Consider the following 25842-nt stretch of genomic DNA (forward strand, 5'->3'; position numbering starts at 1 on the left):
GTTCATGGTTGTCCTAAAGCATTTAGGCTAAGTCATCTATGTTGTAGATCTACCCAAATGTGGTGTGTTGCTTCCGAGGATGAAAATTTGTATAAGATGGCATTAGTGGGAATTGAAGGACTCTTTCTCAATATTTTAAATGAGCGTGATGAAATTGCTAAGATTGCAAAAAATGTCGAGACTTCAAGTGCCCAGAACCATCAAGAAGGACTTGTGTTTAAGGGATCACGACAAATGCCAATATTGGATCCAGTTATCTCTGAAACAAAAGGAAGACCGAAGGGTGGCACGAGGAAGGAGAAAGCTAATAACAATGAGAGGTGGAAGCCCGCTATTGAGATAGCTTCGAATAAAAAGAAAAGGAAGTGTGTCTTATGTAAAAGCACTGAGCATGATAGACGAAGATGTCCAAAAAATCCAAAGCTGCAAGCAAACTTATCTATGCCTTGTAAGTACTTTGTGGGAATTCCACACTATTTTTTCATAGATTTGTACTAACTGTTTTTGTATGCAACCCCACCGATTTAGACTCTGAAAACTTGGGACATGACCATACTTGACATTCTAAACAACAATGAGAAGATGTGATTTTAAGGTAATTATTTTCTCTTGACAGTAAGTTTCTAACTTAATTTATTGTGTACTAAAACTATTTTACATGTTCATGTTTGCAATAGATAAAACACTTTTGAGGTTGAAAAGGGAATGATCGAGGAGGAAAACGCACTTTTGAGGTTGAAAAGGAACGATCGAGGACGAAAAAAGACGCCATTTTTTTGGTGGATTAAATATCTAGAATTCGATTCTTTTGATGGACAAAATATGTAGGAATCATATTTTTTTGGTGGATTAAATATGTTGGGGCATACATTCTTTTGTATATGAATAGTAAGTGATGGCATCTTTGTGTTTTGAAGATTTTGTTCATCGATATCGTGATCTTCGTGGATTTGGTTCAGTCAAGAATCTTTCTTTTCATCCGATAGTTAAGTTTTTCTAATGTTCTTTGATTTGTTTTAGTGCCCCGATATATATAGTAGGTGTTGCAGCAGTTGGATCTAGAAACACATAGCATATAAATATAACATCAAATCTATACTGTTTCTTATATTTTATGAAGTTAGTTGTGGAACTTTCTCAATGGATGTTGCCAATGCTCAATAGTTCAAAATTGACTCTGAATGAGTGACCAATGGTGACAAATCCAATGGACTACTAATCCAGAAAGAAAGAAAGACAAATCCAGTGGACTCTGAATGCATCTGAATGAATGACCTATGGTGTGACAAATCCAATGGTGTATACATTTGAAATCTGACTCTTTGCCATTTTTAATTGCTAGACAAGACTCAAGAGGATGCACTCTCAGAATGGGAATTTCTAGTTTGAAGTTGAACATGCCCCCTTCCGATATTGGATCAACTTTGAGTTCGACAGTTTCAGTGCATGTCTGATTCTTAAGCATTAGCAAGCATCTTCAAGAGTTTAAGTTTGTAAAATACACACTTGGGACATGCACAACATAAACAACTGGTCAGTGTGAAACAGAACTGCTTAGACAAGGTCGTTCATTTGTTAATAGTAGTTGTTTTTTTGCTTCTACACTTCCACATATTGTTTGCCACTTGATGCATCAATTTTTCGCAAGGTGTTATCCATCAATACTTCTGCACCATTCAGACAAGCTAAAGACTACCCAAACAACTGATTGATCAGTACAAATCCCAAACATATTAATTTTACTTGGCAAATCCCAAACAACTGATTGATGTACAAATCCCAAACATATTAATTTTCTTGATTGATCCGCACAAATCCCAAACATATTGATTAGTAGAAATTGCTTTTAAATTCAATTCCGGAAAAAAAAAAATCAATTTGGTAGAAGTACGTTTTTCCTCATGTTCGGTTCGTCTCAACAAAATGGAAAAGGAGAGGGAAGATCTCTTCTCCATGAAGAGCTGATGTAGCAACAAAAATTGGAAAAGGAAGAAGAGAGAAAAGATATTTTGATGGAGAGAGAGAGGAGTAGGAGGCCGGTTTACGATAATTGACGGAAATGTTTTTGGTGAAAGAAAAGTATTTAGGTTGGTGAAGAAGAGGATTAGAGCTTCTTCTCTCTCTTTCACCCCAACTTTCGTATTCTGTTTTTCAGAAGAAAATAAAAGAATTCCAGCCCGGGTTTAATTCATTGTTGAACCGGGTTTAACTCAAAAAACCGGTTTAAAAACTTGCTCCTCAGTTCTTTCCTAACCGTTAGATCTGTAATGATCCAGTGGCCCAGATCTTGAGTGACTTTGTGTGTCATTTTTATATGTCCCTAGATCCCCTCCCTTATATATAATCCACGTAGATTTGCATCGGAAAAAAAAAAAACGTCGAGTCCTTCTTGCAACGTGTATTTGGTTTGGGGGCAAGCCTAGTTTTAAACGAGATCAGTAATTTTTTGGTGTTGGCGGGATTCGAGCCCCATACCTCTGGTATCATCACCTAAAAGTTTTACCAACTTTACTAAAAATTTACTTAAGTCAAAACTAATAGTACTAGACCAACCTGAGCATACGTACCACTCTAATTTGTTTAGAGTTCGACCACAGGTTGAATTGCTGCAGGCTCTTACACAGCATAGTGTCTAGTCAACTAAGCAAATATTTTCCTTTAGCTCCTCAGATATGATTAGGAGGAAATGCATATCTTCTATAGATCTTTGTACAGAACTTTCGGTAGGAACTGAATGAAAGAGATGAAACTTGAAGACCAACCTATAACACCCATTTTAACTGATATTGGGATTGACAATTAGTGCAATAAATGGCCACAAAAATAATAGTACGCCACATTTTTGCACTATGTACATGGGCGTATATGCACGCTATTTTTATTTTTATTTTTCTTCTGGTACACCTGTTTTTAATGATTGTAAAAATTTGGATATCTCCCATTCTCCCATACAGTATCCTCAAAACAAGATATTAAAAATAGAAAATGTGAAAAGCACAATTTCATGTTAACGCCAATTAGGTCTATGGTTTGAATAAGACGCCAATCAAACACATTTATGTTGATGTCAAACAAACAGAATTGTTGATTTGTAAGTTAGTTGTAGGCGTTTTCTTTTGCATAATGAAAAGTGAACTTAAATCTATTATCTTATTGTATACAAACTGAAATATGTACACTACATTGTATCTGCACCCCCTTGAAGAATACAATCAGAAGTTACTTCTCGAGTTCTCGCACACTAGCTACTAAAGGGAAGATCGCTAACACTTTCTGAAGAGATCCACATCTTTAACCTGCATAGCTCCCTTAACAGATTTAAATTCACGTTCACTTGGTTGACGAAGGGGGCACTTCCTTTGGCGAATGCACAAGCAGCTTGCCATCGATGTTCTTGTCAGTTCGATCCATGGCACTTTGTAACCATGCCAATTCAAATTTGGTCAAAGGAGTGGGGGGAGCTTCCTTCTGCGAATGCAGAAGCAGCTCGCGGCCACCAATGTTCTTGTCAGTTCCATGCACTTTGTCTCCTCTGTACGTATACACCACCATTTCAGCACCAAATTCGTGATTACCAAACCATAGTTTGTATACCAATGTTAAGAGGTCGATATGCTAAGTGCTAAGAGAGGTGAAAGGACCCTTGTCCTTCTGTTATAGCATACATCAGTCTCTCCCTCATTGTGTCCTTGGAAGTATAAGGAGGAAGCTTCAGATAATTGGCACAAGTCATCACACTCGGCAAATCACCATCAACCTGTCCATCACAGTGCTTGCAAACAACTGTTAGTTTTGGGTTGAGAGCTGCTAAACCCCCAGGTGGTAGTCTAGGTGCTCCTGTCACGAACTGTAGGAATGCTCGTTGCTGTTTGCAGTCGAACTCTTGGATGATCTCCAGCAAGTTAATGATTGGAGGACTGCTTTCTGTATAACCGTGATTAAACTTGATGTTGTCGACGAAGTTCATTGCACGTCCAAGCACTCTGATCTCCACATAGTAACTGATCAATCTCATCAACTGTAAAAATCTGAAGGCTTCTTACAGACAACACCTGGTTAAATCCTGCTATAAAAGCTTTAACTTGTCTGAGGATCCCGCTCTTTACAGTTGCATCTACTATGGACAAGACATATTCTTCCAAGTTGGTGATACTTACCATTTTCTGGTCCTGCACAACAGAGGTAAGCATGTAATCACAATATCCAGGAAGAGTGAAGTCAAGACAAAGATCCTCAATGCTGGTATTTCGGAAATATGGATCAGATGTCATCTTCCCAGATACTGGATCGAGCACCTTTTCTCCGCCAACTAGAGCCTGAAATTCAACCAAAGTCCTCCCAAGTGCAGGATCAAATGAACAGATATCATACATATTGAGATCCTGCTCAAGAATAAGCTTATAAAACGATTTGGAGAGGGAAAGATCCAAAACTCTTCCATCTTGAAGTGCCTTTGCGACAACTTGTCCAAGAAGAATAAATTTGCTTATCACTTCAGAAAACTGTGTCTCGTTTGAAGTACTCGATGCAGCTGACCACGGGCGAGGGAAAAGCCCCCAAGGAGCCATTACAAATCCAGAATTCTCAACCTCCAAACTATCCCCTGAAGTTAAAAGGCCATGGTCTTCTCTCCACATACCCAGTCCAACCTTCTGAAATTCCTGGCTAACCAAGGTAAAGAACTCCATAGTTGGACCTAGACCTGTACCAACTTCTTCGGAGTACTCCACCTCAAGAATAGCCTCATGACACTTACGGGAACTCATAATTTCTGCAGCAGACTCCAGAATACGGCTCCGGCAAACTTTAAACTTTTTGCGTGCCAAAACCGAAATATGTAATTGCCTACCATTTGAGTTATCTTCTGAGTGTGCCTGAACTTCAAAAGAACCATGAGATGTCCGTTGGAAGTATTTACTCCTTGCCTCAAAACTAAACAAGAAGGGGAAGGCTTCCATTAACTGCATCCACCATGAAGGCATACTACCAGCGGACACAATTAAAGATTCCTGCATTTGCTGTTCCAACTTTTCAGTCAACTTGATGCTAACAAATTCAGTTTGTGGAACTCTACAACCAGTGACCAACATATTATCCAAGCTATTATTCTGCCCGTCAGCAGATGCATTGCTCCTTTCATGAGACGCTACATGAGATGCTGCTTTGGTTACAACTTCCAAAATTTTGAGCAGGATTAATATCTCATATATTGGGCTTGACTTCTCAAAACTAGAAGGAGGCTCACCAAACAACATGCTGGAGATGCACAAATTATTCCGAGGATGATCTGTAGGAATATGGATTTCCTTTTGTTCTGTAGCTTTTCCATATGCTATTTTATATTGTCGGTCCCAGAAACTTGGTCCATCAACAAGATCATTTTCTTTTTTCATCTCCAGTTGGAGAACCGCTTGATATAGTGTCAAAGACCGGTCGAGTTGCTCCCCATCCAAGTAAAATATTAATTGTTGAATATCACTTTCGATACTGGGTGTCAGATGTTCACCCAGGGAACATTCTAGGCCGCTTGTAGAGGCAGATACGGAGACTTCTGGTGCAGAACTTTCAGGCTGCTCTTTAGACTCAGTAGCTAATTCTTCATCATGTTTAGATCTACTTGTGCTAACTTCAGGCCACATGTATCTTTCAATGGCTTCGATTGAAGTAAAAGCTTCAACATGGACAGCATCTGAAGAATAATCACAAAGGGCTGCCTCGCCCTCTACCTTGGTAAAACAAACTTCCAAACATGGATGAGTTGTGGGACGCCCAGATGGAATAGTCGCATAGTTTTCTTCAGGCTCAAAAGCATGTGAAATCACTGGAAACGTTTCCAACGAGGATGCTGCTCTTTGCAGTTTTTCCATTAATATTGCGAGAGGCATGTCCTTCCGGTGATGACTAGTTGATGACAAGCAAAATCTGGAAAACACCTCAAACCTCTTCTGTACAACATCCAGATGACTTGGCAAGTCACAAGGATCCACCTTTTTAGTTCGATAACAGCCATTTGATAGATAATCTACTAAAGATGTAACCAATCCACTTTGAATGAATTCAAAGTTGGACAGTGGTTCCTCACCATTAAGTTCCTCCATTATTTGACCCAGAATAAGAGTCAAACTTTCCTCTTCACAACTATTATTCTTCGTCGACAAATTCACCATATCAGATAATATTGCACAGAGATTTCTGAGCTTTTGAAGAACTTTCGTCAATCCAAACTCGAGCACTGTGTTGCTGTATTGAAGTACTTATCTGTTATGTGCTTCGCCAGAGTGGGAACAGAATTTTCTTCAAGCATGCAAGTTTCACCATCCGAAGGTGAAGTCTGATTGTTTCTACTGTAAGTGTAACACAAGCACGTATTCTCATCATTTTCAGCCATTTTCCCATTCGATGTTTGCATTGGTGTTACAAGTGCATTAATGGCATAAACAATTCCCTCCTTCATAAAAGAGTCCAAGAAAACTGCAGGAAGCTTTTTGAATAACAGTCTCGACGATTCTTAGAGCTAACATGAGAAAATGGGGATCCTTATTCCATGAAATTATACCAGCTAGAAAACTCGCAAGTGGAGTACCTTTAAGCAAGTCAACAAGAACAACGGATCTGCTGAAGTGTACTACTATTTTGTCGATGACAGAAAGGCAGCCGTAACAAACATCCAGATCTGCACACGAATTAACTAGCTGGACCAAGACAGGAAGAACATCTGCGCCAAACTGCCGCAGAAAAGTCCAGGCTGATGCAATAATAATCCTTTCCTTGGATTCTGAAATCTCCTTATCATCTTCACCCTCATTCGAGACAGGAGGCAGAAGTACATTAAGTAAATCAATAACTTCATGTATCATCTGGGAATAAGGCTGCTTGTTTTGTGATTGTTCGTAACTACACAAAATATCCTTCAATGCGCAGCTTACATTAAGCTCAAAAAAGAGTATTTGAAGCTGTGATAGAGCCAGAACACACAAGTTGCGATAGGAGCCAAATCAAATCAGTGTACATTGATTGACTTAAGATGGTCTTAGTCCCACTACTCGAAGCTATAAACCGCACAACTTGATGAATCAATCCATGCTTGCAAATCTCATCCACCATCTCAGAAGATTTACGCACATTACTGACTATCCTCATTAAAGAAGAAGCTGCATGTTCCACAAGCTTTTGATCCTCATAGTTGAGAAGATTGCACAAAACAGGAACAGCTTCCCCTAACTTGCGTCCAACAGTCAGACGGGAAATCATCTACTAGGCATATATTTTCAATGGTGCTAATGCCAGACCTCTGAACACAAGAAGAAAAGAAATCAAGAAAGTTCAAAATATACCCAATAACTCCAGCTTGTAAACACTCCAGTGAGTGATCTAGCGAAATCTTCTCTAATGCTTGTATGCATTCTTCTGCGACGTCCAAATATTCAATAGCCATTAGTGGTGCACAAAGAACAGAAACAACATCGTTCTCAACAAGAAACCTGGACGATCTAGGGTGCGCCTCACAAAGATAAGTAATAGCTCTTATTGCAAACAGCATTACATCGGGACTGTGACTTGATTCCTGTCTTGCTAGCACGACTAGAGGCGGAGCAAGTGACTCAGAAGTCGTACGAGAAAGGGACCCCTCTGGTCTCAAGGACAAGTCATCACAAAGGCTGGTTAGTAAAGCCAGTTTAAACGAGGAATCTATATTTTCGCCAGTTAAACCAGACACAATCTCCTCCAACATAGATAAAGAGTCTGAATCATCATCGTCGTAGTCGTCATCATAATCATCATCATCATCATTGTCGTCTTGATGATCTTTTTCTTCTTTGGAGTCTGAATGGTCGTCATTATCTTTGTCCTGATGATCTTCTTCTTCTTTTTCTTGTTCACAGACTGTATTGTCGTCAAGATAGTCTAAGAATAAGAATTCATCAAGATCTTTTTCTTGAGAAGTAGTTTCGGAAGAGTCCATTAGAGTTTTTTTTTTGGGCTCTTGATCTTTCTAAGAGATGAGAGGTTGAAAGAGAGGATGTGTGCTGAAAGTAGTATACGAGTATATTGTTTTCTTATTTATAGGCACGGCAACCTATCTTTCATTCTAACTCGGAGTTGTATATTTGTAGTAGGAGAAAGAATCCAAGTTTATAAGGAAACCGTGTAAATATTTTTCTTTCCTTTCCAAACTATTTCACTTACTAATTTTCATGAGAAAAAGGAACAATCACAATTAATAGTATGTGTAAAAGTACTCATTGTAAAAGGGTGTCAATATTCTCTCCAGACCTTAAACACTCAAGTACCGAATATATCCTCTGTCCAAAACCGAAACCATCTTCTCCTGCAACTTGTTAAATTCATATCCAAGTCCAGCATAAATTATATCCTCTTAAATTGCACTTAGGTAAATTCCACCGCACTCAAACTATGCAATCATTTGTGGATTGTAATGTACAAAAGAGATACGTCACGATTTAACCAAAAAGAGCAACCAAAACTTGTTTTCATTGTTGAAGAAATAAGTCCCAATTCCCAAAAGGTAGAACTGAGTAATTGGTGTTTGATAGTGAGAGAAGAACAATTAGAATAACCCAGGACAAATATGGAGAAAATCTGGACTAGTTTGTTCTGATTGGAGGAGTTTCTGGAGCTCTACATACCACCAGTTTGTCTAATTTTCAACAAAAATGAGTTTCAAAATCAACATAAAAATCCATGATTTATTTATTGGTAAACAAACCATTAATCAAAGTTTTAAAATGATCCATTTACGAAAAATTAAGAGAAAAATATGAAAGAAGGTGGCTGAGGGGCATCTTGGCCATTCTAATTTTTAGGCAGTGACCCATTCTAAAATTCGCACATGAGAGAAAATAAAAAAGATCGTTGCGGCTTGCGCTTTTAGCCTGCCAACACTAACGTTAATCACCAATTTTTATGTATCATTCAGCAGAGAAGACGTGAGCTTACCATAACGTTGTACTCCACAATGTCCTACCCTAGTTCTTTACCTGGTTAATTTTACGCTAGGAATGCATATGGCATTGACATTCGGTTTTGTGGGTTCATTCGATTTTTCGCACACCGAATAATTGGTATCAGAAATTCAGATGGAGGCTAACATTCTCAAATCTTAAACCTTGCTTGAGATGTGAGTATAGCGGTATCTTTGAATATCCCTTGGTATTATGTGCAATCCAAAGATGATAAAATGTTTTTGTTTTGTCATGGCCCACAGGATAACGGTATCTACTAAGAACCGATTCTTCTTAGAGCTGTTTAAATATACAGTAGCAGAATTCTGGATCTTAAGCCTAACTCCCATCTTAATAGCACATTGCTCAGGCGTGTTCCACTTACCCTTGCATACACAAGATCCAGTAAGGTTCCTCAGCCATAAGAATTGAAAATGGATAACCAAACAAACACATCAACACACAAGTACGGTCTTTTACTTCTCTTTTTTCTCAACTAAATCGAATAGTAGCTTTTCATATTTCTTTCCAGACATAACCATAAGGCTGATGTGCTCGTGTTACAGATATGCAGTGGTTACAGGTGCAAACAAGGGCATTGGACTTGCAATCGTTCAACAATTGGCCATTGAAGGTATAACTGTTGTGTTAACAGCGAGAAATGAGGAGAGTGGGACAGAAGCAGCATTAACACTGACGAAGTCGGGATTGCCAAACATAGTGTTCCACCAGCTTGATGTTCAAGACTCTGCCAGTGTAGAAACGTTAGCTGGATTTGTACGAACGCGTTTCGGTAGACTTGATATCTTGGTAAACAGAAGTCACTCCAACCCTATGTACATTTCACTAACAGTCTTATCATTCTTATTAAGTTGTTAATTCCTTCTACAGGTAAATAACGCTGGAGCATCAGGAGTAGAAGTTGATGCGGAAGGTCTGAAGTCCCTTAACATTGATTCTGCTACCTGGGTTAGTAGCATGTAAAACTATTGATGTTTGATCAGTAGAAGACTTATACTTGATCTAATCCTTAACATCACTGCAGCTCTCGGGCAACGCCACCAACATGGTGCAAGGACTGATGCGGCAAACTTACGAGAAGGCAAAGGAATGCATCGACACAAATTACTACGGATGTGTAAGAGTCACAGAAGCTCTTTTGCCACTTCTACAGCTCTCAATATCAGGAGCAAGAATTGTAATTGTGTCATCTCTTAGATCGGAGCTAAAGGTGAAATGATTTGGATTACTATACGTCTATACAGTATTTTCACTACTTTGGCCCTATAAGACAACATGCATTTATTTTATATATATATATATATATATATATATATATATATATATATTTTTTTTTTTTTTCTGAATACAGAGGATTCCCAATGAACAGATCAGAAAGTCACTTGGAGACCTAGACACTTTATCACTTGAAAACTGGATGAAATGCTGCAAACATTTCTCCGTGACTTAAAAAAGAAGGGGTACTTGTAGCCAATGGATGGCCGACCATGGTCCCTGCTTATAGTATTTCTAAGGCAACAGTCAATGCGTACACTAGAATTGTAGCTAAGAAGTACAAAGAAATGTGTATTAATTGTGTCCACCCAGGTTTTGTCGCTACCGATCTAAATCTGCATACAGGGACCATGACTGTGGATGAGGGAGCTAGAAGTCCAGTACTGTTGGCTTTGCTACCTGATGGAAGTCCTTCAGGATGCTACTTCGATCAGACACAAATGGCAGAGTTCTAAGTAGCAGTCATGGAATGGGATGGTCATGACTATTGCATTTCAAGACCACATTTCTATTTGATCAACCACAAAAAAAAAAAAAAAAAAAAAAAAAAAAAAAAACTGGCAAGGTTGCTCACCAGGTATCTGTAATAGAAATATTTAGGTTGAAATTATGCAATGTGACTAGTAAAATCTATACGGACTCTTACTTTCCGAGCACAGTTCAGGGGACAATTGATCTATAGTAACTAGTAAAGTTTACTTGTTCATAAGGTATTTCTGTTGAAACATCCAAGTTTCAAACAGTAAAATCATAGCCTATCAGACCGTGATGAACAAAGATATTTTTATTCATAGTGAAGACACTGACTGATTGGACGTTCATTTTCAATTACCTAGGTAAAGAACTGAATGATAAGAGAAAGGGACTTTGAACTCTTACTAAAAGCTAAAGTATCAGGAAATCACTCTACAAGTTTTGTTCTACCAGGTCCCACGTGTCACTCGGGTGAAGTAATGTTTTCCAAGCACGCGAATACTGCACTTTCATATGAAGTTAAGTTCAACAAATTCAATATGGGCGATCTAGTAACCAATCTTTTGGTGTACCAAGAAAACAACAGGCACTCTGTTATAAAAATGAAACAATTTGATTATGTTCTAGTGGCTCTTTTGGCAAAAACTCTTTGAGGTTTAGTACTAATCTCAAAAAAGTGCTTCTTATGGTAATTTTCTCAATTAAGTGATCTCTCATTTTTTTTAAACCCCACATGTTTGTGTAGAGAAGGTTTTAAGGGTGTAGATTCTCAGGACCACGAAGAAGTCAAAAGCACAGGAGGAAGAAAGTCTGTAAAGTGAAGAGTGATTAAGGGCATAGAGAATATAATTATATGAAGGCCATGCGCATTAAGGACCATCAACAGTGTGATCAACCTGAATCTTGGTTGAGGAATGGACTCTAACCTTTCTTGAGTTAAGTGGTTTTTATTGTTGACTTATGAATCGAATCTATAGTGGAAAAAAGACGCATTGAATGGTACTAAAGAATATGGAGGCCATGGTTACTCTATATACTTTATTTCTGTTGTAAGCATTGTTATAAAAATAAATATACATGATCATAGCAGAAACCAAGTCTATATTCCCTTCTGATGCCTAAATAAGCCGTTCAACCAGAACTCTTCCACATACAACCACTAACATACACTAATTTTAAGTGAAAAAGACCAAAACAAATAGAACAATGAATAGAATCACCAAAAACACTATCATCATAATCTGACCTTTTGCTCCTGCCTTCTTCATAACCATTGCAACCTTTTTCTGCAATAAAAGCTCTGATTTGTTAAATTAAAGTAATGGATTAGACCACAGAAATGAAATTTGATAACGCGGAAAAGCATTATCCGAGATAAAGTGGTAAACCTGAACAAAATCGAGACGATTGGAGGTACTCTCCATATCCAAGCCAAGTTCATGTATAATCTTCTCCTGTTGCAATAGGAAAAGATAAATGCACAAGAATTGGCAATTGATTGACTAAAATAACACTCAATTTCGATTGGTTGGATTAGGATAATGATTTCAATTTAAGTATTACTGGTATGTATCACGTACCCAATTATGAGTGATGCACGATCTTCTGGAAGGTATAAAACATTAAGGCTGTGGTTTTAGTTCATGGAATCAGGATGAGAGAGAGACGATGGACGAGACAGTTAAACATGAATTCCAAAAGCAAAAAAAAATTAAGCATATGAAAATTGGGTAAGCAACTTCCCTTCAAAATGAAGGGTATTTATTTTACTAATTTATAACAGAATTTGTTCCCCCATTCCGCCTCCAATATTCTCTCTTCTAAAACACAGCATAAGTTCGAGATACTTCTATATGTTATATAAGCAACAACAACCACCAGAAAAATGTGTTTCAAGACATTCTACAAATTAACAATACCTGTCCAGTAAGTTCATCATGTATAGTAAGCCCAACATCTCCGATTCTCACGACGCTTGCACTTAACTCGTCCAATTCTTCATCCTGTTGTCTACAAGCAATTGGCAGACACCAGCAGTCAGTAAGATCCAATTATGTTTCTTGATCAGTACATATTTATCTCCTTAATAGTCACAAACAAGCCTAAGCATTAGTGGATTGGTAGTCAATGTGGAAAACCTATACATTATCCCTTTTTTTATTGGTATATCTGTATATGCATACCCCATAAAGCTCAGTATGACGGTTTCATCAACATCATTTCTTCCTCAAATTCAGCATTAAGAAAATAAACACTTCTAGTTTAAAATATTTTGAACTCTAGATATTTCTTGAAATAGATTTTGCTACAAAGAACGACCAAACTTGATCTTATGGTTCCTAAGCATCAATAATCATGAGCTCCAGAAGATCAACTGCTGAAAATGTTAAACAAAAGATAGAAAAGAGGGAGACAAGGAAAGAACACAATGGGGGGAAGGGTTACCTCATGAGAAGCAGCTGCCTATCCGATTCTGATGAAATAAAGTCATCATTATCTCGGGCACCATACTGGTCTGATCTGCTTGCCTGATACGGACTGTCATTTGGAAACCTCATCAGCTCTTGGCGCATGCCATTTACGTTACTGATTGTGTTGTTCTGCTCTTTTCCAGCTTCAACGGATTTCCTCACTGTAGCTACCTAATGAATATTATAACACATCAGGAGATCCAGACTCATTTTTCAGATTACAAATCGTGCAATGCATGATACACATTATAGGTGCGAAATATTAGGGGAGTGACTCCCTGTATGAGTAAGATCCAATATTCCTATAATTTAAAAAATAAATAAATAAAAAAAATAACTGGCAATCCATACATTGGTTTCAGTGAAGTAATAAAGTCAGGAAAACAAGAGTATCTAGTGAACCGTCAAATATCATACCTGTGTACGAGCAGTACTGGTCCATCTTTTTCGTTTTTCTAGCTCCACTTGATCGATACTAAAAAAGGCAGGATCTCTGGCAGCGACAGCTATCGTCTTATCCAATTCATCCACCTTCCTATGCAAAAGTTGGAGAATTCAGAAGCCAAAGATAATTCTACAAAGAATCGTATTTATAACTAAAAAGGATTAAAGAGATCTAATTCACATTTGTTTTTAATTTTTATGGTTTGAGTGTACCTGCCACGCGATGCTTTCGCAGCCAGCAAGGAGCTCCTTTGTAAGACGAACTCGGTCTCCAGTATTGGAAGAAATATTTTGCCATTGGTGAAAGGTCGATTGCAATTTATCAATCTGAAAAGAAAATAACAAATTCAACATATAGAGTCACATTATACAAACTCAAAAGTCAGGTAGGCACTTACAGAATCCTGAATCTCCTCTTTAACAATATAAAACGGATCTTGAGCTGAAGACATTTTTTATCTTTCCCTTGACAAGTCACAACAACATTCTGCAACACAAATCTAATAAGGAAAAGATATATTCATGAAATATATATAATTTAATATAGATCCGATTGAGTTGAAGTCAAAGAAGCGTTACCTACGTAGTAGCAGTGGGATTGAGCAGTACGCGATGGAAGAGAGAGGAATTGTTTGTTTGTTTTGCACCAACTGGAACTTAATAAATTGTCAAAACAAAACCAATACTATACTGCCCACAATATATTCAGCCCAGCCCAAAACGTTTGGCCCATGGGTTAAAATCTACCAATCCAAACGACCCGATTACCCGAACTCAGTACGACTGATTTTGAGAAAAAAATATATATATATTACAAGTTTGTTATTGCCCTAAAATACATATTTTGTGTTGGGCACCCCTAAACTACATCAAGTTAACCTGTTGCAACCTTCTATTGCATTTACCATCTTTGTTATCATCATACACCTCCTAAAACTCAACTCTCTTTCTCTCCATCTCTCAAATCTCAACCCATTTACTCATTCTTTCTCCCAACCCTCAAAAATCAAAATTTGTTCACCACTTAATGATCAAGAACATTTTGAAGTAATTTTTTTGTATTTATTTTATTTTTTAAAAATTTTAGTTGGTTGAAGTAATGAAATTAATGAGCAATGTAATAATTATCTCATGTAATAAAATCAAGTTTTTGTTTTTTTTGTTTTTTTTTCCAATTGACATAATTGTGTGTTTTTTAGTTGTATGTGTTTTTCAATTGATATATTTTGATCAAATTGTATGTGTGTTTGAAAAATGAGTATTTTAAATATGGATGATTCAAACAGCCAAATCAAGTCGTAGGTTTAGTTTCCATTCGACTCCACCAAGTCCGATGAAGTCGCCAAAAAGATGCTAGATTGATTGTGTGGTGTCACTAGAAAAGTTCGCTTGAATTTTGGGCTTAGGGCGACACTACGAAGTCATTTCAAAATAGGTGATGCAACACCCATGAGTCGCTCCAAAAAATATTCGGTGTGGGGTCGTTTGTAAGGAACTAGAGCGATATAATAGGGTCGTTTGGTCCCTTCTGCCCAACACTGAGGCATCGGCTAGAAGTGGTTTATGCGACCCAGCTAGATCGTTTGGGGTATGTCTTTAACGACATGGTGGAGTCGGTTGAAAATGTCTTCAATTTAGGCTTGGGGAGACACTTAGGCATCGGCTAGAAGTAGTTTATGCAACCCAGCTAGGTCGTTGGAGCAATTAGAATAGGAAAAACAATACTTGTGCATTAGGTGGTGACTGGTGTTTCGTCCATGTGCTTGGTGGTTAATAGGCAATTAACTACTGACCAATATGAAGGAACCATGAAAAGAAAGAGGCAGCAAACATGCACACAAAGGTATCAATTCGTAATCAACCATTTTACAATTCAGTGCCTTCACAATTCAGGTCTTTGCACCATTCTCTTCTACATCCATTTTACATTTTTACCAGCATAATCAACCTTTCATCATCACCAGAATCAATATCCCATCATAATCTTCCAACACAAAACCAAAATAATATCAGAACCTGTAAAAAAAAAAAAAAAAACAAAAAAGAAAAAAAGAAGAAGAGATTGTTAGAAAAGGCCGCCAATCTTCTTCTTCAGATGTCGCTCTTGACACAGAGCCAAAGGAACTAGACACATGTTCTACAATCAAAATACTTTTTCATAACAGAAAGTGACTCTAAGTTTAAGACCAAGCACGAAGGGAAGAAGAAGGAGATGGAAAATTGGTTCTAACCGGTTACCCGATTTTATTTTAAATTGGATTTTTTTAATTGGGGGGGGGGGGGGAGGGTATGAGACAGTGAGACTCTATGTAGTGCCCGCAGACCGGGAGTTGCGCCGGGGGTCTGCCCAACACAATATGGGGTCTTCCAATAATAGGACCATATTAAATTGGGAACCACCTGATGATACTGGGATTAACAATGATTATAGCCAGATACGGACGTCCTATTTGGGAGCAGTGTTGTTTTGCTGGTTACTCAAGGGGGTCCAGGTAAGTTGTATGTAGTTCAATCGCAGTTTTGTCAAATAATGGGAGCTTGTATTCGTGCGAAATGTTTCCTCAATTTGGTTAGTTCGCCACATGGCATGAAAAGAAATAAAAATTCCCTTACAGCACCATTAATTACATTAACAGTATTAAGAAAATTCACACAAGGAAGTCAGGATGATGACTTCACCCAGAATCAAATGTATACTAGAAGTTAAGGGTCCAAACTCGCAATCTGCACAATTGGTTACATCAATACTAAGGACAACTTGGACGGAGAGAAATAGGGGCGTAAAGGAAAAAGATGGGAAACAACTAAAGAACTCTAATGGAGATTTTCACACGAGTCAGAGAAAAAATATTATGAACGCAGCTTTGTAGTTTGCACCATATTCATAACATTTCTTGGGATCTCCTCACAATGCGGCCAACGCGCTTCTTGAATGCATCCTTCTTATCTCTCCATTCTATCTGCAAAGTGTGTATATAATGATATGTGAGGAACTAACCCTGTAAAACCAAACTCATATAGCTAGCATATTCTAACAGAGCTCAGATATTTCAACAGGCACACCGTGCAGCACACATATTTAAGCCCAATTATTATAAATGGTAGTGGGGACACATGCGAGTTTACCACGAGAATAACTCTACAAGAGAAAAATCACTTCTAAGGAAAACAAAAACAAAATTACTTAAACTTATTATATGATGAAGAATAAGCATAATCCTTCCTATGGTCAGCATCTAGCTCCTCATTTTCCAATGAACAAGGTGCACAGATCTCATGTTTCAAGTCTTAGCCAAGAGGTCTAAAGGAATCTTGGCGCACAAAATTGGTTTCGATGTTTATCTACTAATTTTGAGCCTTCTTCCATTAAGAACAGCAATGGGAAAAGTACTTGCCGCCAAATATTATGGAAAAGAGTGTCAGGTACACTGAAGAATAATACATAGCCAATGATGGAGTATGTCGCTCAGACCACCTTTAGCATGATGTGCCACATTGCGGAGAGACCTTGCTAGGAAATCTAATATCTGTAACAGCCACCTTCTAGGCTTCTAGTGCCTTCTAAGAAAAAACACATGCACATGAAAGCACGAAAGTATAACAAGTACCTCCAAGTTCCTGAAATTATTTAATCCCACTTGCTACTCTCCTTCCCTCAGTTTTGTTCTAAAAGAAGATTAATAGTAATTATGGGAAAACAGAAGGGCTGTGTTTTTCCCCTCGTTAAGGGACATTTCCGCTAGGAGGAGCTCCCTCAGGACACTGACACACATATAAGTCTACCAGGGATCTTGCAGTAGCATGACCCAAGCAGCAGTACACCGGTGCCCGCCTACCCCTAAAAAAAGCTAAACCACGGACCACAAAAAAAAAGCGTTGTGTGCCTTGTGTGACAATGCCCATGTCCAACTCAGGTAGCAATCCAACAAGCAGAGGTTCATGAACATGAACAAACCCTTCTTCTGGTCAGTACTCTTACTAGTTAAGCCTACCCTAAAAAGGTTATCATTTTGTAAGGTATCCCACCCAATTAGCACTTGCAAACTTTTGATCTGTAATGCTAATGTGTGTGGCAGGAAACAAGAAAGATCAAAAAATAAAATTAGAAACTACTAAACGGCTACATGAATACAATTGGAATATGGTGACAGTGCAATCTTATAAGTATATTCTAACGTACCGCAGCATCTACATTTGCTGGAGATTCGTCGTTGGGACATGAGAGCATTGAGATGATGCTGACAACAATGCTTTCCACCTGTGGAAAATAAGCTACCTAGTTACTGAGTGATACATATATAAATAAACAACTGTTGATTGTTAAAAAGAAATGGAGAAATACCTTACAAGGTCCTATAACAGAACTTATTATATAGGAAAAACAGTATGCCAATCAAACTCTTACTTAAACTTACAGAACTGAGTTATAAGGATCACACTAAAAGTCCTAGTGAGAAACAAGCCAACAACTGCTACAAAGTACATGTTATGTCAGACGTCCCAATATTTGCAAGCAGACTAAAAGACGACATATCTAGAACTTGAAATTGCAATTTCAGCCAAGGATACTACCTCCCTACTATAATTACTTGTGGAGAAAATTATACCCATGAAGCTCTTGTTATGATGTCCATCGCAATTGTATAAAGTTAGTCACATTCTACTGGTGTCAAAATATGGATATGAATTCGGCAAAGCCTGACGTGAGACAACCATTATCTACTACATCAACGTTGGTTCAATTTCATGTTTCAACAATGAGCCTATGCATCCAAGATCACTATTCCCATCTTGTTTTGACACACAATAACTGGAACCAGATTCTTCATGCTTGCACTAATTTTCACAATCGATGCCACTAGACTACTATAACATGACCTGAATCAAGTCTATAGCTGACCCCTGTACCTAAAAATGTCATAAAAGGATTGTAACAGAACCACTTTTACCCCAATCATTGATGAGCACCCTAATACAGCTTTAACACAATTAGAGTAATATATACCATGGTCTAATATTAAATATTAAGTATGGACTTCAGACAATATGCATATAAAACGCTAATAACAAACAACATATAATACAAAAAAAAATGCCCCGAAAATGAAACGTAGAAAGGTAAAGTTGAATTAATAAGATGAAATTGTACCGTATGGACTGGCATCCACCGCCACTTGCAAGCTCATAGCCATTTGGATCGTCTCCAGGAGCATGAAGAATAGATACATAAACTTTTCCATCGGGATAAACTGTAGACAAAACAGAATTTAATTTCAAATAATCGTCTATTACAAATTAGTATGTAGCCAACAAGAAAATAAATCAACTCACCATTTGGATGCCACATCTCGGAAATAAACTTTACTGAAGGAGGGTTGTTTGGATAATCGGATGGAAATGTCATGAGGGCATTGTAAAACCCTCCGTCACTATAATTACAAAAAACAACGGTTAACGCTTAATTATTTAGGTAAAACTGAAGAACGTCCAGTAAAGTACTCAAACCTACTCTCAAATTATACTTAGGAGATAAACTAGGTTTTAAATTAGGTGAATAACAAAGCTCAATGGTTGCAAATTAGTCAATAACCAAACCCCTTCATAATCGCACTGAATCCGAACAAACAAACGGATTGGATATATACAAGTATGAAACAATGAATTAAAATACGACCCCGAATACCAAAAAGTTGCAAAATAGGCGAACAAATACATCAACCCCCTACAACCTAAGAGAACAAAAGGAAGCCTAATGATCAATCGTTGTAAACAACATAAAAAACAAAAGAAAGTATTAATTAATCATGAAAAACATGCATGAAACGAAAAAGGAAATATACAATCTTGCTGCTGCTTACTAATAAGTGTCGGGGGGTCCAATGATAGTGACGCTCCATTCAAAGATATTGCTGTCGTCGACTAAACCCGCAGAAAAACCATCCACTGGATGCTTACTAAGATCTGCAATAGTAACCATTGATTTACACTACTTCTTAACATAGTCAAACTTCTTCTAACAAAACAAAACAAAACAAAAAGATGATCTTATTAATACCATTGAGTTGCTTGGTCAAAAGAAGGCTTGCTTGAGTAGCCATTGCAAGGTAATCACACTAACTTGGAGAGAAGAGTGTGTGTGTGTGTGTGTTTAAGGTTGAAAAGAAAACAAAGAGAATTAAAGCAAAGGTATTCCTAAAGACGCCGACACTGGATTTATATAAGTAGATTTGGAGAGAGACAGAAGGTGCACAATTCGGGAAACCTGATATTATTAGCAAGTGTAGTACGATATTACCACGCCCATTCTATTGTCAGCCTTACTGTTATGGTTGTATATATAATGCCTGTTCGAGTTCTCACCGTATCTAAAACCATTATTGTATAGTGGGCGAAAACCATTATTGTATAGTGGGCGAAAATGCTCCTAAGGGTTTTCAGCGCGCCACGTCAGCACAATTTTTAAGTGGGTACACAGAGTTAATTAAAAGTCAAGACAATATTTTGATTATTTGCAAATCAGTCCTTCATACAAATTACATCAGGCGTTGGATGTTCTCGAGATTGGTTATATGTTTTCGAGATACAAAGAATTATGAAAAAACAATTACACGCCACTCTCCAAACCAATTCGTGGTAGAACTACAAATCATACAAACACAAAATTTGATTCTAAAGAAAAAACCCTCCGACTTCAAACTATAAGAATCCTAAAACCCAAAAACCTTCGACTACTGTATTAACCAAAAAATAAAACACCCAAAACCCCAATCACGGCGAAGAAGAAAAACTCAATAGTGGAATATTTTTGTATTGGCATGGCCGACTGATTGAGGTGAGCTGTTTTCAATTGCTTCTTATGGTTATAATTCTTTTTGGTCTGGTTGGTATTAAGCGAAATGTTGTAGAGCCGATTTCAAATTTATAATTACTACAGGGTTGTTTACTATGAGATGGCGATAGCATTGCAGGTTCTAATAGAATGTCAAGTATTGAAATGGTGCATATAATGATACTATTCTAAAGAATTAAACATGACCATGAATATGTGATTTATCATGCTTTTCAGTGATGTCCTGCTTTTCAGGCTATGTACCTTGAGTTCAGTTGTGTGCCCAATTTATAGGTCGTGCATTCTCTAATGGGTGTATCATCTGATAGCTGCAAAGTTTATGTCACGGGAGTGCTACAATCTAGCTTAGACACGATTCAGATTCTAATAACATCGTTCAGGTATCCTTCTGTTGTTGTTGAAGATAGGTGTTCTCTCTTTACTTAGATTAGTTGTTAATATGTTTATGTTGTTTGCCCTGTTAACGAACTTCATCACATTAGGTGCTCTAATGTTGTTAACAGGGATTTCCTAAATTTGGTGGTGGAAGATTAAAACCTTTCTCAAGCCATATTTCAAAATAATTCTAGAATCTTGAATTATGTATTTGTTTTTTGGGATCAACTACTGCCAACGTTATGTATTTGTGTAAATACAACAACGACATTTACTAGATAATGTCTTAAAATAAGCAACAGGAGGATGATAGAAGTATAGCATCACATAGATGTGTTACTACACATTTTGAATCCTCTTTAATTAGGTTACATGTTTATCGTTAAGATTTACTCTGTATCTATTTTTCCAAAGTACCGAGTGGTCTTTTTCTGGAAAACATGACATCATGCAACTTTACTATAGCCGTATCTATAGAATCTACAATATGTACATACTTCTTTATTATTTCTTTTGGAACACCATCATCATGATTCGTGTCTAATTGATTGAGAGCTAAAATATATCTCATTCTTTTTTGTGAATTTTGCTAATATTTGGTTCAATTCTTTGCTATTGAAGACTACATATAATGTTACACATCATACTGTGTAATCTTCTATAATTATTTATATTAGTTTATCCTGAATTTCTGCGTCTTGATTTATGGTTGCTGCCAAACCAATAGCGTGCAGTGTACAATCATTACTAATTTTCTTTTGCATATAATACATACAAAAAAGTTTGTTCAAATGGTATGTAATTCTTCTATAATCCTTTCATGGTGTTTATGAAACTTTATGAAAAGGTAGTACATACATAGGTCCTATATACCAGCTTTTGTCCCAATTAATTGCATTTTTTTTTCCCTTCTTCAATATACTTATGACCAAGACTATACAAATCACCGAAACTGTACTTCAATTGAGTTGAAATCATGGGTATTATTTGGTGTTTCTTTAGCTTCTCATTTGTCCGTTGTTTTGCTTCAAGTACGACTAGGAGGATGGGATTCAACATTACGTAAGATTTGTAATTGCAGGCTGGATTGTTCTTGCGGTACATAATTGCTATTCATAATGCTTAAAGGGTTGCTTTGAAAAGGGCAGCAAACTCTGCTGATACATTATTAGGGTGATCCAGGAACAAGTCATGACGTAATAACAGGTTTGTATATTTGCTTCATTTACCTTTTTCTGCAATAATAGTTTCCATCACCAGCTATGAGTCATGAGCAGTTACATGTCACGAGGAGTCTTAAAAATTACAGCCAAGGTTTGGTCAAGAATGGAGCTTTACATGACTTAATTGATGTCATGCTCGAAAGGTTGTTTACAAAGACATCCACAGAGCCAACAACCTTGGACTGCAATTTTGATCAGGTACCAAGCTCAGAATAAATTACACCATTTTCAGTTTACTTCACTCCAATTAGGATTTCCCCCAACTAGATGAGGAAATTAGGGTCTCCCCCCTGCCTGAGTACACACCTGGTAGGCTAATTTTTATTAATGTGTATGCCTTTAACACATACAAAGAGGAGGTTCAGTAAATCCTCTCGGAAGTAGAGACGGGACGCAGAAAGATAACTATGGCTGTGATGTTATCTTTGCTGCCACGTTCAGCAGCTTCTGTAACCATCCTCTTGGAGCATATTCCGGGTTCTTTAACAGTGTCTCTGATAATGGATACAACGTCTTCATTGCTAACCACATCCCAAAGTCCATCACTAGCCATTACCTGTTATTTATCACAAGCACGAAAACAATTAGTTATGTATTTCTTGATTTACAGAAGAAAGCGTCCATGGCTGTTCAATTTGTAGCAGAAGCCACTCTTCGAATGCTGCTCAAAAGGATGATGAAATGCCACCAATTGAAGCCATTCTTGCACCACTGGAGGCAGAGCTCAAGCTTGCTAGGCAGGAGGTATGCCTCTCATGTCTTCTGATTAATACCGTAATCCAACAAAAATGTCTCTTTTGATACAGCTAATAAAAGAAGCTTCGTCATTAATTACTACTGTCTTGCAGATTGCAAAACTGCAGGATGACAATAAAGCATTAGATCGCCTTACCAAATTGAAAGAAGCAGCTTTGCTTGAAGCAGAGGACTGTAAGTGCGGCCTTGGCAAAGGCCTCTATGGTGGATGACCATTTCTTTAACATACTTTTACAACTCTGTTGGTGAACTAATATTATTTCATCTTTATTGAACAGTACTCTTTCTTCTAATATATATATTCACTTCCAAGTAATAATTAGGCCACCTCATTTGAGGGAATCAGGTGTTTGTTTTGACTTTATTTCCTATGAAACTAATACTTTTCATTATGAAACTAATATTTTTCAATATTACTCACAATACACTGTGTTTGTGACTTGGACTAGAATCCTGTCGCAGTATGTTGCTTTGAAACAATCTACAGTGTGCTACCCACATTTCTTCATCCAGTCATGCGTTTATTGTAATCTGCTTAGTGTCTGGGTATGACTACATTCCGAAGTCTCACAAAATTGAGTTTTACTCATTACCAGTTGCAGTTACTGAATGAGTAATACACTAATACCATATCTCAAGAAACACTTTCTATTTGAGCAAGGCAAGCGATGTATTTTAGACTTCGCAAGCAAGAGCATTGAGGAGTATGATTGATGCTGGGTTTCAACCGTGATATTAATCAGATTGTATCCATCACTTATGGATACATTATCCATCATTCATCAATATCTCTACACCGTATAAAACACTCAAGCCACCTAAATTTATTATTTGGATAAACCAAAAAAAACAAATCACTATCAATAACACACGCCATATTAATCAAATTTGAATCATTATCCATCACTCATCAATATCTCTACACCCACAGTATAAAACACTCAAGCCACCTAAATTTATTATTTGGATAACCAAAAAAAAAAAAAAAATCACTATCAATAAAGAAGCACACTAAAACAATAATTTTACACCGTATAAAACACTCAAAGTAGTAGGATTCTAAATAAACAAAAGAGTTAAACTTATAAATACTACAGAATCAATCAATAATACGTTCAAACAGCCTGCAGAATTCCATCTCCCATCTTCGACACCTAGGTAAACTACTACACTTTCAAAATTACATAAAAATTTATTCAGCATGATTTATCTTCTTCTGTTAGTCATTTAATATACAAAATTTAAAAGAGATTATGATAGGTGAGTTTGGAGAGTTATCTAGAGCACAGACGCACACACATAAATTACATGCACAGGAATTTATCCACACACATAAGACAGAAAGACACGAGGTATCACAAACATGAAATTAACTGCACACGTCAGTAGCTCAGGCAATTCAGTACCATATGTTGAACACCATCAACCGTTCAAAAACTGATTGGAAATTAAAAGTTAGGGTCGTGCGAAAGTGGGATGATCTTTATTCTAAAAACCTAGCTATCAAACACCGAGAAGTCCTTCTTATTGACGAACAGGTTTGTGCTTAATTAGTACTAGATTTACTGTTTATTGTTTAATTGTTGTTTATAAAAAAAATTTATATTGTATGTATTATACAGGGCAACCAAATTCAAGCTAAATATGGGGTGAAATTAACAAAGAAGTTTGAAAAGCATATACAACCAGATGCACTATTACTTATTGAAAATTTTGACATTGGTGACAATTCACCTAAATACCGTGTTGCACCGCATGATTACAAACTCGAGTTGAATGACACTACTATAATCAAAGTTGTCACCAATCACGATGTGCAGATTCCTCAAAACCTATTTTCATTCACTTCTTTAAATGATATTGACTCAAACAAGGACAACATAGTCCTTACAGGTAATACGTTACATTAATCCTATATATTTTTTTTAACCAAAATAACTACGACAATAACTTTGTATACAATGCAGATGTCGTAGGACTACTACTGAAGGTTAAGGCAGTTGAAACATCAACCATAAGAGGAGGCAGTACAAGGAAAAGACGAGATATAATCATGGCAGACACAACGTATAACAAATATATTATATATATATATTATGTTTCACAAGTTCAATTTTATTTTTATTTACACAGATTCTTACTTTTCATACTATTTAATGCAGAAACACTGTACTTAGAATCACATTGTGGGGTAGTGCAATGGATCGATTCCAACCGACTTCATTCATTCACGGACAAAAAATTATGTGTTAATAGTAACATCAACTTCAGTACAGAACTGGAAAGGTAATCATCTTCTTCTTTGTTTTCAAAATACTATTTCTTTGCATTCATGATAGTTAACTTTACCAAAATCACAGGATATTTTCTCCAATCAACATTTGGAACAAAAATATATACAAACTTGCAAATACCTGAAGTTGAATCAATCATGGAAAGGTAACAAAATTTCATATTAATTGTATTCAATTTATTTGATTTTCTTTTTCTAAAAGTAATAACAATTTCTAAACATGCAGAGCACAGCAAATAAAAGAAGAAGCACAGGAAGAAGAAAAAAACGATTTAGAACAAATAAAAACAGGGGACAAGATACAGAGCTTAACCGACATCATAAATCAAGATACCCCTCAGAAGGTAAAAGGTAACAACAACTACTTATCATCCTTCGCTAAACAATTTATATCATATAATATTGTTAATGTAATTTATTTTGATTTTTCATAAACAGGAAAAGTCATTCCTGTGCAGAGCAAAGATTTCTAAGATTTTAAATGACAACATATTACCATGGTATTATAAAGCTTATGAAAATTAGGCCACTAAGCTTGAAGAAATCAACTCCAAGCTTTGGTGTAATAGATGTGAAAAATATCCAAAACATTCCAGAAGGTATGACTATGTAGGAAAACTATAAAACATGTCTATTCTAATCAATTAGGTGCTATTTATTATTATTATTATTATTATTTTTTATTTTTTCTGATTTT

At 36.8% G+C, this 25842-nt stretch overlaps 3 protein-coding genes, 2 long non-coding RNA genes and 1 pseudogene across 8 annotated transcripts; 3 read left to right on the forward strand and 3 right to left on the reverse strand.

Annotated features, from left to right (window-relative positions):
• Positions 1 to 3133: 3133 nt before the first annotated feature.
• LOC147486592 (E3 ubiquitin-protein ligase UPL4 pseudogene) lies at positions 3134 to 7251 on the reverse strand (annotated as a pseudogene).
• Positions 7230 to 10259, forward strand: LOC147486593 (short-chain dehydrogenase/reductase 1-like). Its single transcript, XM_086574985.1, has 4 exons — positions 7230 to 9429; positions 9530 to 9773; positions 9855 to 9932; positions 10009 to 10259. The coding sequence occupies exons 1-4, from the start codon at positions 9398 to 9400 to the stop codon at positions 10201 to 10203; spliced, it is 549 nt and encodes a 182-aa protein (XP_086431111.1). The 5' UTR covers positions 7230 to 9397; the 3' UTR covers positions 10204 to 10259.
• A 1486-nt stretch (positions 10260 to 11745) lies between these two features.
• Positions 11746 to 14326, reverse strand: LOC147486594 (syntaxin-61-like). 3 transcript variants are annotated; one of them, XM_086571155.1, is made up of 8 exons: positions 14228 to 14326; positions 14047 to 14135; positions 13862 to 13975; positions 13622 to 13735; positions 13179 to 13375; positions 12653 to 12743; positions 12122 to 12187; positions 11746 to 12019 (listed from the first exon to the last, which is right to left on the reverse strand). In XM_086571155.1, the coding sequence occupies exons 2-8, from the start codon at positions 14098 to 14100 to the stop codon at positions 11909 to 11911; spliced, it is 747 nt and encodes a 248-aa protein (XP_086427281.1). In that variant the 5' UTR covers positions 14101 to 14135; positions 14228 to 14326; the 3' UTR covers positions 11746 to 11908. The 3 variants fall into 3 exon arrangements, with proteins under 3 accessions (XP_086427281.1, XP_086427282.1, XP_086427283.1); XM_086571156.1 differs by having other exon boundaries at positions 14047 to 14148; positions 14228 to 14273; XM_086571157.1 differs by having other exon boundaries at positions 14232 to 14271.
• Positions 14327 to 18985: 4659 nt separating this feature from the next.
• LOC147486595 (uncharacterized) lies at positions 18986 to 19937 on the reverse strand. The gene is made up of 3 exons (XR_015201447.1): positions 19704 to 19937; positions 19507 to 19609; positions 18986 to 19077 (listed from the first exon to the last, which is right to left on the reverse strand). It is a non-coding gene; the product is annotated as an uncharacterized LOC147486595 (long non-coding RNA).
• Positions 19938 to 20273: 336 nt separating this feature from the next.
• LOC147486596 (uncharacterized) lies at positions 20274 to 23168 on the forward strand. 2 transcript variants are annotated; one of them, XR_015202544.1, is made up of 6 exons: positions 20274 to 20480; positions 20733 to 20878; positions 21955 to 22079; positions 22151 to 22294; positions 22707 to 22840; positions 22945 to 23168. It is a non-coding gene; the product is annotated as an uncharacterized LOC147486596 (long non-coding RNA). The 2 variants fall into 2 exon arrangements; XR_015202545.1 differs by having other exon boundaries at positions 20284 to 20480; positions 22183 to 22294.
• Positions 23169 to 24253: 1085 nt separating this feature from the next.
• Positions 24254 to 25489, forward strand: LOC147486597 (replication protein A 70 kDa DNA-binding subunit B-like). The gene is made up of 6 exons (XM_086573306.1): positions 24254 to 24390; positions 24475 to 24745; positions 24820 to 24919; positions 25015 to 25138; positions 25213 to 25291; positions 25372 to 25489. The coding sequence occupies exons 1-4, from the start codon at positions 24262 to 24264 to the stop codon at positions 25103 to 25105; spliced, it is 591 nt and encodes a 196-aa protein (XP_086429432.1). The 5' UTR covers positions 24254 to 24261; the 3' UTR covers positions 25106 to 25138; positions 25213 to 25291; positions 25372 to 25489.
• The last annotated feature ends 353 nt before the right edge of the window (positions 25490 to 25842 follow it).

This window comes from Coptis chinensis, chromosome 7, assembly GCF_015680905.1.
Source record: "Coptis chinensis isolate HL-2020 chromosome 7, ASM1568090v1, whole genome shotgun sequence".
In the NCBI taxonomy this organism is placed as follows: domain Eukaryota; kingdom Viridiplantae; phylum Streptophyta; class Magnoliopsida; order Ranunculales; family Ranunculaceae; genus Coptis; species Coptis chinensis.

Bases quoted from the DNA above. Each gene is read 5' to 3' on its own strand.
- LOC147486593 (XM_086574985.1), top strand. From the start codon at position 9,398: ATGGATAACCAAACAAACACATCAACACACAA. The intron at 9,430-9,529 runs GTACGGTCTTTT...CTCGTGTTACAG, and splicing joins ACAAACACATCAACACACAA to ATATGCAGTGGTTACAGGTG. The intron at 9,774-9,854 runs GTAAACAGAAGT...TTCCTTCTACAG, and splicing joins TCGGTAGACTTGATATCTTG to GTAAATAACGCTGGAGCATC.
- LOC147486594 (XM_086571155.1), bottom strand. From the start codon at position 14,100: ATGTCTTCAGCTCAAGATCCGTTTTATATTGTTAAAGAGGAGATTCAG. The intron at 12,188-12,652 runs GTATTGTTAATT...CTATTGCAACAG, and splicing joins ATGATGAACTTACTGGACAG to GAGAAGATTATACATGAACT. The intron at 12,020-12,121 runs GTTTACCACTTT...CTTTTATTGCAG, and splicing joins ATCGTCTCGATTTTGTTCAG to AAAAAGGTTGCAATGGTTAT.
- LOC147486597 (XM_086573306.1), top strand. From the start codon at position 24,262: ATGTTGAACACCATCAACCGTTCAAAAACTGATTGGAAATTAAAAGTT. The intron at 24,391-24,474 runs GTTTGTGCTTAA...TGTATTATACAG, and splicing joins TCCTTCTTATTGACGAACAG to GGCAACCAAATTCAAGCTAA. The intron at 24,746-24,819 runs GTAATACGTTAC...TATACAATGCAG, and splicing joins GGACAACATAGTCCTTACAG to ATGTCGTAGGACTACTACTG.